The sequence below is a fragment of the Ictidomys tridecemlineatus genome, chromosome 7 (genome assembly GCF_052094955.1).
Source record: "Ictidomys tridecemlineatus isolate mIctTri1 chromosome 7, mIctTri1.hap1, whole genome shotgun sequence".
Taxonomy (NCBI): Eukaryota; Metazoa; Chordata; class Mammalia; order Rodentia; family Sciuridae; genus Ictidomys; species Ictidomys tridecemlineatus.
The window spans coordinates 171997813-172016137 of record NC_135483.1 but is presented as its reverse complement, the minus strand read 5'-3'; the positions used below and the strand labels follow the sequence as shown (position 1 = coordinate 172016137).

General features: G+C 35.9%; 1 protein-coding gene across 2 annotated transcripts in view; it reads right to left on the bottom strand.

Annotated features, from left to right (window-relative positions):
- Positions 1–18325, bottom strand: part of Pth2r (parathyroid hormone 2 receptor) — a 101886-nt gene that overhangs the window by 66722 nt on the left and 16839 nt on the right. The window contains exons 2-5 of one of the 2 annotated variants that reach the window (XM_040294814.2): positions 9926–10028; positions 3755–3922; positions 615–725; positions 372–487 (exon numbers count right to left, since the gene is read on the bottom strand). In XM_040294814.2, coding sequence (XP_040150748.2) covers positions 372–487; positions 615–725; positions 3755–3922; positions 9926–10028 — 498 coding nt within the window. The remainder of the gene's footprint in view (positions 1–371; positions 488–614; positions 726–3754; positions 3923–9925; positions 10029–18325) is intronic. The other variant, XM_021721272.3, reaches the window with a different exon arrangement.

Sequence of the window (18325 nt, the reverse complement as noted above, 5' to 3'; positions counted from 1 at the left end):
GGAATGAGATGTAGTCATCCATAAGTAACTAAGAATAAATCATGAATCATGCTGCTGGCTACCTATGTAGATTTTTATATACAACATAATATTGTATATATAATATTATATATAAAATAATGTGACAAAACATATACACACAGTTATTTATAAGTATATATGTATGTATCTCAGCTAGAAACCTCTAACTTAAGGAAAATACCACAAAGGTTCAGATGCATCTAAAAGGATTCCAATATTGCTTTTACCTTTGATGGTATGTGTGTCATAGAATAAAATGGTTTTTATATGTAATGGTTGACAATCAAGAATTACATAAAAGCATTATTCTGCTTTTCCTTAGGGATTCACAAATTCAAAAACATGATTACCTTTCCTATGCTGATATCTGGTTGTAGAAAGCAATCTGAATAATTAGCCCATGTTTTATTTGAGCTGTGAATAAAATCCCATGTTCCGTTGGGAGTGCAGTGTCGGAAGGCGGTTCCTGTAAAGACATGGAGGGTACTGAGATGCTCAGTTTCAGTTCCCATAGAGTCTGTTACCAAAAAGGAGGCAGAGGAGGAGAAAGAAAATTTCTTTTTCAAATTAATAGTTTCAGAAAAACTCAATACCTTTATGATTGAAGTCATAAATATAAGGAGGGCATGGGACAGCTGATATTTTCCCCACTGTTCCTCTGGGCCAACAAATGAGTCCATCCCATTCTGGGAAACAATTACCTTCTGATGGGAAAAAAATAGAAAGCAAATAAATTAAAATTAGAGAACAAATGCATTCAAAATGCAAAATTTCAGATCACTGCCTATGGCAAAAAGTAAAACAAACTAGTAACTAACATGTAAATGTCCGAAAATTCACTTACCTGGTCTCTTCATAGACCCATTAATAGGAAACTTTGATTAGCAAAATTAAAATATTCAGACTATTCCAGTATATCCACTATAGTAGTTATAGCAATTGGTATATAGAAAACACTGGAAACCACTGTGAACAACTATAGTATAGTTCTTCTACCTGTCATATATACCAGCTACATTTTTACTCTAGATTTTTTTTTAAATGCTGTTAAAGAAATGACACACAAAACAAATTTAAGGCTCAGGTTTATCTTTTTTACCTATAATTTCTTTGAGTCTAATATTCATCTCAAAATTCTCATAAGTTCTGTGGTTCTCAAGATGAATCCAGAGCCTTGTCTTTCTTATAACCTCCACTGCCACCATGACAGTCCACAGCCACCATATGTCCAGCCAGAATTACAGAGATAGTCTTTGGCAGGTCTCCCTGATATTCATATATTCTCTCTCTCTCTCTCTCTCTCTCTCTCTCTCTCTCTCTCTCTCTCTCTCTCCCTCCCTCCCTCCCTCCCTCTCTCTCTCTCCAGGAGTCTTTTAGGTAGACTGGAGCCATCCAGTCCTTCCCCACCCCCCTTTTGCTTGCAGTTCTCAAGATTAACTATGTAGAATGTGCTAGGGGGACTGGCTAGAACAGACCAGTCTCCCACGCCCCCACCCCCCCCACCCCCCCACCCCCCACCTCCCCCACCCCCCCACCCCCCCCACCCCCCCCACCCCCGCCAAAAAAAAAAGATGTCTTCCAACACGTGAGCCTAATAGCATCAGATGTTCCCTGGGGTATACAACCCACTGTGGGTGGTTTTCCTGAGCAACTCAGCTGCAGTGCAAGTGGGATAAGAGCAATGGAGATTCCATCCACCCAGGACAGGTTTCCGAGCCTGGAGAACTGGCTCAGAATAAATCCTAGGCTGCTGTTAATCTTTGCAGCCTGTCTATAAGCAATGAACCCACTTCCTGTAACTTGTTGTACATACATATGAGTGCTCTATCTTACTCAACTCAAAAAAGTTGGTAACCAATGACACACACTCTTTAACACAATAGCCCCAAGTCTTCCAAAAACTCCCCATCTCACTCAGAGGCAAAACCTAGGTCTAAGCAATGTGTGAAGGGCCTGCAGACCTACTCTCTGCCCTCCCCTCTCACTGACCTTAGCTCCTGCCTCAGCTCTCACCTCCACAATGCCACTTGCTCTTCCTGGATTCCAGGGCCATTTCCCCACATTGCCCCCCCTCCTCCAGATTTTTGCTCAAAGGTCAACTTCTTAGTAAATTCTCCAACTTAAAACTGCATTCTAAAAAACTCCCTATCCCCTTTTCTCCTTTCCCTAACACCTGAGTTCTCACTGCCTTCAGTATCATTCTCTTAATTATTGCTTTCTAAAGTCATAGGATTTAAAAAATGTGAGGGTGGAGATTTTTTGACTGTTTTGTCTCCTGTGTTAACTACCTTCCTGGAATAGCCTCTGGCACTTGGTGGGGCCAAGGAACATTCAGTGTCAATACTCTGTGCTCTGCTGGGCTTCTTTCTACTAGTTATATATTGAACATCCAAGAATAGAGCCTGTCAGTCATGTCAGATCCCAACAAGGCAAAAAGACATACTTTCAACAAGTGCCAGATTAATTTACTACCACAAATTTAGCAGCTTAAAATCAAATTTTTTGATTTTAAAAATAGTTTTGTAGGTCAAAAGTCTGGCAGGCTCAGAGGGACCTCTGCTGATAGATTTGCAAGACCAAAATCGAGGGCTGAGCAGGGCTGCATTACTCTCCAGAGGCTCTTGAGGGAAATCCATCTCCTTGTTCATGTCAGCTGTTGGTAGAATTCAATTCCTTGAAGTTGCAGAACTGAGGTTAATTGTTCACTGTCATCAAAGATTCATGCCAAGTTCTAGAAGCTGTCAGCATCCTTTATCTCATGGACTCCTTCCTCCATCTTCAAAATCAGCAAGACAGACTAAGTTCTTCTCACATTTTGGATCTCTCCTCTGCTCTCCTTTTCTGACACAATTCAAGCTCATTCTTTTGCCTTATCTTCCTCTTTTAAGGGCACAGGTGATTGACTACATTGGGCCCATCCAGATAATCCAGAATCATCTCCCCACTTTGAGATCCATAACCTTCCAGTTGGTCATGTGTGTAGCACGCACGCTTAACAGCAGGTACTAGGTGGTGGATGTCTTCAGGGTTCATTATTCTGCTACCATAAATGCTATACATTCTAACTCTCCCAGATGTGTTGTAACCACTGTGTTGTTATACTAACTGCCGTTGAAGATTTCTGTTCTAGCCAGTGTCATGGTATCACACTATTTGTTGGGTTTTGAATCATCAGCCTAACACAATCTCACACAAACACCCATTTCTGTGAAAAAAAAAAAAAGAAAAACCTGAAATTAACTTCTTAGCGTCCACCTATCACACAGAAACAAATATCTATTTGCTCTGTGCACTGCTGAAGAGAAAAGAAAAACGTCTTCCTCACCCACACTGTTGTTAGAAAAGAACATTTTCTTGGAAACAGCCTCACTTTGTTCACACCATGAAAACCTGGGCTTCGCGTATCACAGGCAACCCAGGAGCTCATCCCACAGGCTCCTGCTTCAGGAGCACAGCACCACCTGCCTCTCTTTGCAGCACTATCAGGTCTTTTTTGTTGGTTGATTTTCCTTCTTGCTAATACAGGGTAGAATGAATCAATCTGATCCATCAACTTTGCCCAAGATTGTCTTCTATATCTGGATAGAATTCCAGGCACCTTGCCATCCATTTACTTTGTCATTTATGTATCTGTTCTATCAACTGCTTATTAACTATTATTAGTTTGGAAATTAATGCCCCCCCCCCGCCCCAGGCTCATGGATTAAAGCTTTAGGCACCAACTTGGCATTACTGGAAAATGGGAGAAATGTGAAGAGGCAGGGCCTAGTGGGAAGTCCTCGGGTCATTGGGGATGTGCCTTTGAAGGAGAGTGGGATCTCCATCCTGTCCTCTTTCTTCCTTTCATGTCCAGCCGTGAGTTGAATAGCTTTGCTCCACCACATACTTCTGTCATGATGAGCTGCCATGAACCCAAAGCAAGAGGCCCAATCAGTCATAAATTAAAATCTCCAAAACTGTGAGCCAAAATAAATCTTTTCTCTAAGATAATATATCTCAGGTATTTGTTACAGAAATGGAAAATTCACAACTGTGCAACAGATTGTACCCAATATCTACTACACAAACTACATAAACTGGAGCTTAACATGTGTTCTTACCTTTCTATAACTGTCCCTCTAAAATGCATACTGTGATGTCATGTATTATTTTCTGCCAAGAGTTAGTCCCATGATAGAATACAGTCTTCATATAAAAGTAAAATCTAATGACCAGTTTATTCTATAAATACTTGTTTTTAAAACAGCTATGGAAAAATATTTTTCCTCACGCTCGTTAAGGGAGATTTTTCTAGTGCCCTGTGAGACACCAGCCCACCCACACATGTACTCAAATACACCCTCCAAAGTTCAGAAAACCAACCTCCCCCAGAATAATGGATGTTCAGATCAGGTTAATTTTTTGTGGTTCTTTGACAACAAGAATGATAAATAGTCACAAAAAGATGAAAAGATTGAGAAAGCCATGACCTAGCATAGAAAATACAGAGATGGTAATTAGCATCTTCTCCTTGATCATCACGTGAGTAAATAACTTTCATTATTTGGCAAGAAACTAATTAATTGCCTAATGAGTCACCAATCTTTCTTTATAAATTAACACCATTAATTATAGCTCTATAATCCTTTGCGTGTGCCAGGAAAAACTAATTATTAGTGAAGCTTGTTCAACCGTGATATTTACACAGAACAGCCTAAAATTTGGAGACTCTAGCTTTTTCTCTTTTTAGTTCTTCAGTTACTCATAACAAAATACAACCACCCTTGGAAGAAGAACCAGGATGAATAATATTTCACTTTTTATTTTTAAATATGTGAATAGTTTTATAATGAGGTATTCGTGTTTACATTGCCATTTCTGTCTTTCATAAACTTTAGGAAAATTTTATGATCAGTTTATTACAAAAAAATTTCAGAAATATAACAGAAAATACATACCCATAATTTAGAATTGACAGTTTTAATAGTTTCTGATATTTATTTCATCTAATTTATTTTTGGTATAATTTTAAAATAAATTATAGGCAGAACAAGAGCTTATTCTTAAACATTTTGATATGCAATACTCAATTTTAAGAGCATTTTAAAATGAAAATTTCTTAAATTAATCAGTGAACTCAAAATGCCACTCTAAGTTTTAAGACTTCAAGTAAAGAGATGATTATTCTTCCAATAAATCTTTGCTAATCCCTCCCAGATTACATGTTTTGCAGTGACTGCATAGTTGTGAATACCCTTGTTGTTAAAATTACACACCAGCCTAAAACATGTCTACCCTCCCTGTGCAGCCATCAAGCCCATGGGGCAAGGACAGAATCTTATTCAGGCTTTTCAGTGCTTACTACAGAAGCAACACACGGTGGGTACATGTGTGTTGACTATTTAAGGAACATCAAAGATACTGTTAGCCCAGGTAATTGCCAAGTATATTCCAGCTCAAAAGTTCATGAGGTGTCATGGGAAATAGTTTTTTCAGCCCTTATAGATAATTATCAAATTCCTTCATGATGAAGCTGATCCTTGTCAGTAGATTTACATGTCCAGGATGAGTGTCAGTGTTATTTAAAGGTAAAATGAGTGATTTCCTGTTTGGACACTATTAGACAGGTCATTCAGAAAACTCTCTCCTGGCACAAGATACCTACTAAGGCTGGATGAATAGAAAAGTCTTCTGTGAAAACATGATTTAGCAGGTTGTAAAGTAAAGGAATAAACCTAAAGCCAGAAATTATTCAATGGGGGCAACAAGTACTACAATTAGGGGTTACCTTACAGATCGCTACGAATCTTTTGGCTTCGGGCTTGTGCTTTGATAAAGTCAGGTGATGAAATTTGAGCCTGAGCCCTAATAACTTGGGAAAATTAGATGGGAGACCCCTCTATAAAATCAGTATCCCCCAAAGATGACACCCCCCCCTCCTTAGTGGGTGAACAAGAGACAAACACATCCTTCAGAAACAGATTGACTCATTTCGTTTTTGGCTATATTTAGAGGTAAAATAGGAAATAGTGACCCCCCAAAAATATTGTTCTCTAGAAGCTTCTAATCAAATCCATACTCCTACATTATCTAAACTCAGTTAAGATAGACTTACATCAATAGATCCTCTAGGCACCTTCCATAAGCAAACACAAGTGTTCCCTGGAGGAAGATGCTTTAAACCAAAAGTTCCTCATCATAAATCATTAGACACATAAGGAAATAAGCTATCAGGTGTGATAATCATCATGAACCAGCAAAATCTGTGGATATTAGAATTATCAAGTGCAGAATATAAAATATATGTCTAATAAAATAAAAAGAAATTGAAAGATTGCTGAAGGTACAAAAGACCATCAAAATTAAATATGAAACCCAGGCACTGTGGCTCACACCTGTAATCCTAGCAACTCAGGAGGCTGAGGCAGAAGAATCACAACACTCCCAACTCAGCCTCAGCAATTTAGCAAAGCCTTAAACAATTTAGTGAGACTGTTTCAAAATGAAAATAAAAAGGGTGGGTATGTTGCTCAGTAGTAAAGCACCTCTGGGTTCAAGCTCCAGTTCAAAAACATAAAAAACAAAAATGAAGATATCAGAAAGTAAAAAACAAAATTAACTAATGAATAGATTAAAGAGCTGTAAGACAAAGCTGAACAAAGCGTTAAAAAACTAGAAACATATTTGAAGAATTTACCAAAACAGTCGTAGAAAAACAACAACAACAACAAAAAAAAAAACGAAAATATATAAGACATGGACACCCTGAGGGTAGTATGAGAAGGTATCACATTTGTCTACTTAAAAGTTCCTGAGGGAGATAACAGAGAGAATGGAGGACAGCAAATTTCAAGGACAAAATAACTAAATAAAGACAGATCCTTAGATTCAGGAAATCCAATGAATTCAGAGTAAAACTATAGAACATCAAAGTCAAAGAGAAGCTCTTAAGAAGAGCCAGAGAGAAAAGGCCAATCGCCAACAAAGACTGAGAACTGATCTGTCAATAGCAGTAATGGAAGTTAGGGTGGAAAATGAAATAATATCCTCACGGACTAAAAATAAATAATTTTCAATAACAAATGTTACATATTCAGAAAAAAATATTGCTCAGGATTGCAACTCAAGATATTTTCAGACAAAGACTGAAGGCACAATGAGCACATTCTCATGTAAAAAAATTCAAAAAAGAAATAAAAAAAAGATATTTCCTGGAAGAAGAAAAATTAAAATAACATAAAACAACAATCCTATATGACAACAGCATATACTTTGGAAATAAATAAAATATCCTAAACTGCTTATATTATTTATTAAAAGGAAGTTCACAATAGCTAAACTGTGGAGACAACCTTGATGTCCTTCAGTGTATGTATGGATAAAAAAAATGTGGCATATATACACAATGGAATTCTACTCAGCATTAAAAAAAAATCATGGTATTTGCAGGTAAATGGATGACATTGGAGAAGATAATGCTAAGTGAAGTCAGCCAATCCCAAAAAAAACAAGTGCCGAATGTTTTCTCTGATATAAGGAAGTTGACTCATAGTGGGGTAGGGAGGGAGAGCATGGGAGGAATAGATGAATTCTAGATAGGGCAGAGGGGTGGAAGGGAAAGGAAGGGGGCAGGGGATTAGCAAGGATGGTGGAATGTGATGGACATCATTATACAAAGTACATGTATGAAGACTTGAATTAGGTGTCAGCATACTTTAAAACAGAGATACAAAAATTGTGGTATATATGTGTATTAAGAATTGTAATGCAAAAAAAAGTACATGCATAAAGGCAAAAAATAAATATATTTAAGTGATTTGAGAGAAAAGAAAGAAAATAGACCAGTAGTGTAGGGGAAGGAGATCGGGGGAGGGAGGAAGGAAGGCAAGGGGAAGTACTGGGAAAGAAATTGATCAGATTATGTTATGTGCCTGTATAAATATGTCTCAATGAAATCCACTATTCTGTATAATAAATATGCAACAATAAAAAAATTTTCTTCAATTAAAACTTATGAAAAAGCCTCCAGGGTGATCACTAAGAGAATTAAATACAATAAACGTCTTCCAAACTAGTTATGGCAAAGGTAGAATAAAATAAGCAAAAAAATCTTCAGTCCAAAAGCAGATTGAAAATGGGGGAATGGGAGGGATACATAGGAAGAGCTGATGAAATAAAGAATCCAAATTAGACGGCAGAGTAAAATTCAAATACTGTACATCAGTTCTCACAATTAATATAAGTGGAGTGAACTCTTCACTTAATAGACAAAGGTTATCAGAACAACAAGAAAATGTATCCTATTTATAAAAGATACTCCAATCAAAGTTAACGGGGCAAAGGGGAGGAAGGGTTGGGTGGCGATCAGGGGGCAGGAAAGATAGTGGAATGAGATGGACATCATTACCCTAGGTATGTGTGTAACTGCACTTATGGTGCACTGCTACATCATGTACAACCAGAGAAATGAAAAGTTGTGCTGCAATTGTGTACAATGAATCAAAATGCATTCTGCTGTCCTATATACCAAACTAAAATAAATAAATAAATTTTTAAAAAGATACTCTCAAAACATAAGTATATGGAAAATCTAATAAAAGAATGGAGAAATATAAGGAGATGCTGTTTAGTAGACTTAGAGTGTCAATTTTGTAAGATGAAAAGCTTGTGGAGATTGGCTGCCCAATATTGCGAATATGCTTAACATAGCTGAACATTAAAAATGGTTAAGATGGTCAATTTAAAGTTGTGTGTATTTTATCACAGCACATTTCTTTTTTGGTAAAGTTATACTAGGCAAATGCTAACCAAGAGACAAAGAAACTATGTCATTTGTTTAATATTGTTATTTTAATAAAATAATTTAAATTATATTTTAATAACTTAAAGCAAAAATATCCTAGTGACAAAGAAGACTACTTTCAAATTGATAAAAAATTTAATTCACCAGGAAATACATTTTTAAACTTGTATATACCAATAACACACTTTCAAAATATATGAAAGAAAAAAGTCAATAACTTTTTCATTGAAAATTCACCATAATAGTATAATTTAAGATACATATCTCAATAAACAATAGATCAAGCATATAAAAATCATTATGGATACAAAATTCATAAACCACATTAACTAAAAAGCTTAACCTAGTGGACACTCTAAAACAAAACTTGAGAACATATATTCTTTTGAAGATCACTTGAAACATTCATCAAAAGCGGCTACAATGTAAGCCATTAAGCCTCAACATATTATTCAAAATAGATATCTTGAAAGCTGCATTCTTTGATCATAACCAATTTTTAAATCAGTCACAATGTTTTAAAAAACATTTAAAGACCAATATGAAGCAGATATTGAACTGTACATTTTATTAGAGAGGCATAACTTTAAGGACACTCTAATTTAGGGAGCTTGGTACATGTCATCCCACTTCTCACTTGAATTTAGAACTAAATAAAGAATCAGGCAGATGGAAATAAAAGTGGTATTTTATTAGCAAAAATAGGCTTTTTGGAGAACATGGATTTGGTGTGTATAAATGAGCTGGTTTATTGAATTGAGTTTATCTGAATTGAGTTTGCCCTTTAAAACTTCAGGTAATATCCCAGGGACAGAGCCTCCCCCTCCAAGCTCACTATCTGGTGCCTGTTCCCTACAGGCAGACAGATCCAAGGGAGGTGATGTGCGCATGCCCAGCTGCTTTCCCCAAACCTGCTAATCAGACAAGCCACTCCTTCCACAGGGAATGAAGAGCAAGTGGGGTGGAAAGGAGAAAAGAGTTAGTCTGCTACCAACTCCGCCACATGGAAATAGGCAATGACACTGAGGATCTTGCCAACACCAAATACCAAGGCAAACCTGCAATCTTTGTGAGGACTGGGGTGGGGGCACAAGAGGAATGCAGTTCTGTCAGGGTCTTTACCTCCCTCCTGGAGCTGGGCTGTGATGTTGAGCTCACATTGCACTTTCGCTTTCATAACCAGGATGATCTGCTCCTCAATGGTAACGGTGCCATCAGAATCCAGCTGTGGAAATGAACAAAATGCAAACATTCCCATCACCTCTTTTTAAAAAGCCATGATACAAGCTTTCATTATTCCATCTTCTAATATAATTGGAAATTAATTTTAATATCAAGCTGTCTGGAGCAGTTCTTTATCAGAGACAAAATTCAAAATCCATCAGTGTATAATATTTAAGGATAATTTTACCTGATTGGCCTAAAGAAAAAAATGTCATAACAGAAAATATGGATTAAATATGATTAGATAATTATATAACAGAAAAAATAACTAGAAAAAAATAATAAATGAAAATTTCTTGGAAAGTCATGAAGGGACTTGATATTTTATTGTTTTTTTCACAATATGTCAGAAATTGAAATGGACTAAGGACCAAATTTAGCTCTACCAAAAAATCATAAGTGAAATATAAACAAAACATTCAATATCTTTAAGCTTTGGATTATTTATCTACTAAATGGGTTAGTCCAAAAGGCCTCCAGTCATCCTTCTGCCTTAATGTTGAGTCTCTTCCCATGAATTTAGTTCTAGAGAGAAGACAAGGAAGAAGCCACAATGTTTTGATGACCTACTCTCAGATGTTACTTTTGGTTAGTTGCACCACATTCTGTATGTTAAAAGTGAGTCATCATCTTAGGCCACAAAGCAACTCTTACCAAATACAAAAAAAAAGGGGGGAGAGAGAGAGAGAGAGAGAGAGAGAGAGAGAGAGAGAGAGAGAGAGAATACCTTGTATTCTCTCAGACTTTAATGGAATGAAATTAGAAATCAATGTTAAAAAAAAAAACAGAAGCTACTGTAACATCTGGAGAATAAATAATACACAATTTGAATGACCAATGGACCAATGGATACCAGAAGAAATCAGAAATGAAATTTTTAAAAAATACTTAGAGGTAAAGGAGAATAGCAACACAACATATCAAAATCATGAAGGCAGTGCTAAGAGAAAAAAAGTTCATTGCATTGAGCTCATTCATTAAAAGAATAAATAGTTAACAAATGAATAACATAACATCTCAAATCCACAGAAAAAGAAGAACAAATCAATGCCAAAAGCAAGTAAAGACAGGAAATATTTAAAATTAGAGCTGAAATCAATGAAATTGAAAAATTGAAACAAAGGAAATAATCCAAAAAAATCAACAAAACAAAAAGTTGGTTCTTTGAAAAAATAAATAAAAGTAACAAATCCTTAGCCATGCTAAAAATAGAGTAAGAATGTGCAAATTAATAAAATTCACTATGAAAAAGGAAATATCACAAAAGACACTACTGAAATATAAGCAATAATCAGAAACTATTTTGAAAATTTATATTCTAATAAAATAGAAAATCTTGAAGATTTTGACAAATTTCTACAGACATATGACCCACCCACATTGAATCAGAAGGACATGGAAAATTTAACCAGATCAAATTCAAGCAATGAAATTGAAGACACAATTAAAAGCCCACCAAGAAAGAAAAGCCCAGGACCAGACAGATTCTCAGCTGAGTTCTACCAGACCTTCAAAGAAGAAGACCTATCCTCCGCTATTCCATGAAATAGAAAAGGAGGGAACCCTTCCAAACTCATTCTATGAAGTTAGTATCACCCTAATACCAAAAGGCACATCAAGGAAAGAAAATTTCAGACCAATGTCCCTGATGAACATAAACATAAAAATTCATAATAAAATACTGGCAAATTGCATACAAAAACATATTAAAAAGATAGTGCACCATGATCAAGTGGATTTCATCCCATGGATACAAAGTTGATTCAACAAATAGAAGTCAATAAATGTAATTCACCACATCAATAGACTTAAAGACAAGAATCACATGATTATCTCAATAGATTCAGAAAAAAACATTTAACAAATTCAGCATCCATTATATTCAAAACACTAGAAAAAAACTAGGGATAGTAGGTACATATCTCAACATTATAAAAGCTACACATGCTAAACCCAAGGCCAACATCATTCTAAATGAAGAAAAAATGGAAGCATTCTCTCCAAACAGGAACAAGACAGAGATGCCTTCTTTCACCATTCTATTCAACATAGTCCTGGAAACTCTAGCCAGAAATTAGAGAAAGAAATTAAAGGGATAGGAATAGGAAAAGAAGAGCTCAAACTATCCCTATTTGCTGATGACATGATTCTATATTTAGAAGACTCCCAAAAAAATCCACTAGAAAACTTCTAGGATTCAGCAAAGTAGGAGGATATAAAATTAACACCAATAAATCAATTGCATTGCTATGTATCAGTGATGGGATCAGTTGAAAGAGAAGTTAGAAAAACTATTCCATTCATAATAGCCTCAAAAAAAAAATATTTAGTAATCAACCTAATAAAGAAGTGAAATACCTCTACAATAAAAACTACAGGACCCTAAAGAAAGAAACTGAAGAAGACCTTAGAGGATGGAAAGATATCTCAAGTTTTTAGATAACCATAATTAATATTGTCAAAATGGCCATATTGCTAAAAGTGCTATACAGATTTAATGCAATTTCTATTAAGTTTCCAATGACATTCTTTATAGAAATAGAAAACGCAATCATGAAATTCAATTAGAAAAATAAGAGGCCCGGAATAACCAAAACAATCCTTATCGAGAAAAGTGAAGCAGCAGGCATCACAATACCAGACCTTAAATTACACTACAGAGCTATAGTAACAAAAACAGCATAGTATTGGCTCAAAAACAGACACAAAGACCAACAAAACAGATCAGAAGACACAGAGACAAGTCATCTCATACTAGACAAAGGTGCCCTAAACATACATTGGAGAAAGGATAGCCTCTTAACAAATGGTGCTGGGAAAAGTGGAGATCCTTATGTAACAAAATGAAATTAAACCTTTATCTCTCACCCTGCACAAAACTCAACTCAGAGTGGATCAAGGACCTAGGCTTTAGACCAGAGACCCTTCACATAAAAGAAGGCAATGTAGGCCCAACTCTCCATCATGTCATCTTAGGAACCAAATTCCTCAACAAGACTCCTAAAGCACAAGAGGTAAAATCAAGAATCAATAAATGGGATGAATCAAATTAAAAAGCTTCACAGCAAAGAAAAGGATCAACATGGTGAAGAGAGAGCCTACCTGATGGTAGAAAATCTTTACCACATGTACCTCAGATAGAGCATTAATCTCCAGGATTATAAAGAACTCCAAAGACTAAACACCAAAGAAATAAATAGCCCAATCAATAAATAGGCCAAAAAACTAAACAGATACTCCACAGAAGAAGATATACAATCAATCAACAAATACATGCAAAAATGTTTGACATCTCTAGCAATTAGAGAAATGCAATCAAAACTACTCTAAGATTTCACCTTACTCCAGTCAGAATGGCAATTATGAAGAATACAAGGAACAATAAATGTTGGTGAGGATGTGAGGAAAAAGGTAAAGTCATACATTGCCAGTGGGACTGCAAATTGGTGCAGCCACTCTGGAAAACAGTACGGAGAGTCCACAGAAAACATGGAATGGAACTACCATTTGACCCAGCTATTCCACTCCTAGGTTTATACTCAAAGGACTCAAAATCAGCATACTACAGTGATGTAGCCACATCAATGTTTTCAGTAGTGCAGTTTACATTAGCTAAACTATAGAACCAACCTAGGTGCCCTTCAACAGACAAATGGGTAAAGAAAATGTGTTATATATACACATGGAATATTACTCAGCCATAAAGAAGAATGAAATTATGGCATTTGCCAGTAAATGGATGCAAGTGGAGACTATCATGCTAAGTGTTCTCTCTGATATGTGGATGCCAACTCACAATAGGCTGGGAAGGGAGGGAGTTTCACCAAATTGGACAGAGTGGAATTGGGAGAAGAGAGAGAGGATGAGAATGGGAAAGATAGTAGAATGAATCAGACATGAAATTCCTATGTTCATATATAAATAAATGACCAGTGTAACTCCACATCATGTACACCACAAAAATGGGAAGTTATACTCCATGTATGTGTGATATGTCAAAATATGTTCTATTGTCATGTACAACTAAAAAGAACAAGTTTTTTTTAAAAAATGTGACTCATCAATGCTCATTTGAGAGGAGGGAATTTATCTCTACCTCTTAATGGGACGTATCCAAAATTTCATAAATATATTTTTAAACAACCACAATTTTATGCTGTTAGTCTTTGCTCTAAATTTATTAATAAAAATAGGATCCAAAGCTTTACATCTCTGTCTACTGATTCTTGAATCAAAGGAGATTATAAAGCCAATAGATTTACCTAAATAACAACTCGCAATAACATAATAATTTACAAATCCCAAATCTTTCATTTCAGCTGCAAATATACTCATTCTCTAGAACTATTCTTTAAGGGAAGTGAGGAAACAAGCCTTTTGACATTGTGCAATAAGACATTATAAGCTGAACAGCAGAAATACATGCTCATGTCATTGGCCATACAAAGTATACATAGAGATTATTGATAATCATGATTTTAAATTATACATAAAATGATATACTGGTAACATGAAGAATACAGAAAGAAAATCTAAGGTGAGAATTATTTTGAGCATGAACAAATTATCATTATTTCTGAACATTATTAGTTTGTTATTTTCTATTATAGGACAAAGTGAAGCTCAGTCAACAGATATCTAGTGTGAGGATTATCTAGTTCTGAATAATATTCATAGCACAATATCTACATTTATGTTAATTGTTTTCAGAAAGATGAGAATAAGCAAAAATTCATTTGGAGAGTTAAAATACACACCAGAGTCTTTGGCTGTCAGGGTAATACAACATCTTCTAAGTCACTACACTAAAGTGAATCAGAAAATCTCAGATTTCGAAAAGAGAGAATGAAATGACAACAGATGAGTCATCTGAATGGGCATGACAGGAAAAAAAAAAAGACTCCTTACCATTTGTTCTTGAGGAATAGTCGGGCACCATTCAAGCATTCAAGTTGAGTTTTTGTTTTGTTTTTCTGCCTTTTATCCAGTTGAATAATTATGTCTTTTCCTTCAATCTTAGAAATATTGGGTAAGCCCTAACCAAGTTTCAGAACTATAAATTTGATTCAGAGAAATGTGACTTTATTTATCAAACATGAACCTTTCAGATCACCCACTTGTACCATTTTTACTTGAACGTATTCATTTTTGTTTCTCTTTGGGCAGATGCAGCCTTTTCTGGTGGGGGTAAGCATTTCAGTAATATAAACATTTTGTAGTATACAGCTTCTAATGATACTTTGTTCTGAAAAATGCCATAGCTTAGTCAGTAGTAAGTTTGATTAGAATTGTCTAATTCATAGTCTATTACATTCATCTTTAGTCATTTCTACTGAGAGCACAAATATACTTCATGTCCTCGGTATTGTATTCTCTTCTTCCTTTGTTACCAGTGTTCCTTACTATGGAGTGACATGAAAATGATAATGTACTTAAAACACAAAAGAAGTTTTCCAAGTCAATGTCTATTAAGACAAAAGCAACAACTGCATCCAAAACAAAACACAACATTTAGAAAAGCAGATGTTAGTCATTTGTCCTGGACAATGATCATTTATGATTTGACATAAAAAACACTGAGTTCCAACATCACACATTTAATGGCTAAAAGAAGCCCTAATTTGATAATGTGTATGTCATTGGAAATCTCTAAAGTTGTCATTAGAGATACCAATTGTTAATGTCAGAATATGAAAATCATCATAATTATAATGTTTATTCCATTTTCAAGCAAACATGAATCCATAAATTAGATGAATTTAAAAGGAAGCATTCTGAACTTCCACTTCTGGCACCATGGAGTAGACATATTTCCCCTATTCTTCCCAGAAAGTATAACGCAAAATGCCCTTGGTATTCAATACAAAATGAACATCAGGATAATTCTGAAAGGGGAGAGGAGAAAGCAGACCAGGTGGGGAACTCGGATCCTGAAGAAGGACCCAGGAGTAGGCTCCCTGGGTTGTTGTTGTTGTTTAACTCAAATATCACTAAGCTAGAGTTGAAGTAATTGGAAACTCTGAACAGTAACAGGTACAGAAAAACCAGCCTCAAGGGAAGCCTGTTCTCTACAGAAAGGAAGGAAAGGGCAGCCTGACTGCACAGAAAATTGAACATTAATAGTTGACCCAAGCCAAATACCACACACACACACAAAAAAAAAAAAAAACTATAGTCCTATACACAACGCACACTGGCAAAGGCCAAGCAGAAAGCCTAGATTTCCACCCCAGTTAGGCTGCAAGGAGGCACTCCTGCCACCTCCCAGAAAGGTTTGAGAGAAAGTAGAAAACCAGGACACTCACCCACACTGTCCTACCCCCCATCCCCACTGCCTTTCCACACCATAGCCTGCATGTCGGTAGAGACCATGTGGGGAGCCAGGACTTCCACCTCCACCTGCCAGAAACAAGGGTGGGGCCAGAAAAAGCCCAGTGGGGAGTCAGCCTGGCAGGAACAAGGCTACCCTGATTGTGTGTCAGGAGAGACCACCTTAGGTGCAGAACTCATTCCCCCACCCATCTGGTACCAGTGAGTGCTGCCTGGGGACCTAAACGTCCATGTGTATTGAGCAGTAACAATGTGGCACCCCCATTTCAACAGCTATTTTAATACCAGATAAGACAGACTTCAGAGCAAACAAAATTACCAGAGACCAAGAGGAACATTATGTAATAATAAAGGGGTCGCTCCACCAGGAAGACGTAGCTATACTAAATCTGTATGCACCACAAAGCTACAAAATAGGTGAAGCAAAAACTGATGGAACTGAAAAAGAGCTAAATCCACTATTACAGCTTCAACAGCCCTCTCTCAACTGTTAATAGAACAACTTAGATAACCAGCAAGGATACAGAACTCAGCAAGGCTGTCAACCAATAGGATCGAACAACCAACAGGATTTAACAAACACTTACAGAACACACAGCAATGGAGAATGCACTTTCATTCCAAGTACACGTAGAACATATACCAAGGGAGACCATACCCTGAGTTTGCAGATAGCAGATCCTGGTACTACTTAGCCTCCATAATGTGTCAGTCACTCCCTCATAATATATGTAATATGTTCTGTAATATATATTATATATTATACCGTGTATATTATACATAATATATATTATATATTACATATATTATGAGGAAGTGGCTGATACATATAATACATATTATATGTTAGGTAGTGATTATATATATACACACACATATACACACACACACACACACACACACACACACACACATACACATATTTAATCTCCTACTGGTTCTGTTACTCTGAAGAGTTCTAAGTAATATTGTTAGACATACTATTTTCCATAGTCCATGAGAAAGGTAAACTGGTCTATAGTAAGAAATTTGGCATGGAATTCAGGGGTTTTCATACATAATAGGATTGATGGGCCAAATCATAAATCAGTTTTATTAACTCTCTACTCCACACTTTCATATAGACCTCAAGAATTCATATAGACTTGGGATTATTTTGATTTTACTTTCCTAAATGCTAATGTCACTGTCAAGAATGTGATTCCTTTCGGGATAGCCAAACAAAAGGAATTTGAAAATGAAAATAAGTTTTTAATTATTCTGAATTTGTTGTCTGTAATATTGGATTAAAATAGAGTAAAATAATATGTTCTAATAAACTGAGAGCTTTGGGGACGTTATTGAATCATCCATCTTTAACTAAATCACTATGAAAGTATTTCCATTTTTCCTTCTTTTTAATTCAACATAAAACAAGCAAACAGATGAAATATACAGCATAAATTTGTTCACAAATGCACAAACAAACATGCACACATACAGATATTATAAATATCAGGGCTCCCAATTTTTTAATCCTTTCACAAAATGACATTGTTTTATACACTTGGATGTTTTTTCAAAAAATTCCAATGCTTTGTTCATGCAAGAAATAAATTGAAAACCAGTTAAAATAGATATCTATAGTGTGTCTCAGAAAGACTTAAATGACAACATTAGATATGAGATCACATTGAGCTGCCACCCTTTCAACCTATTACTCATTCCTTTCTCTTTCATTTTAACTACATGTGAATTTATTGTAGATATTTGTAGAGCTCCAATTACCAGTTAGAGATGAAGCATGGTTATTTTCTAAGAGTCATATAATGGTTATAGAGATGGAGAATAAATCAGCAGTTGCCATGTGTTGGAAGGGAGAGGGAAAGGAAGTGGTTATGGCTATAAAAAGATAGTAGTAGACATTCCTGTGCTAGAATGCCTCTGTATTGGAACCAAGATGGGCCATCACATGCAACTACACGTGTG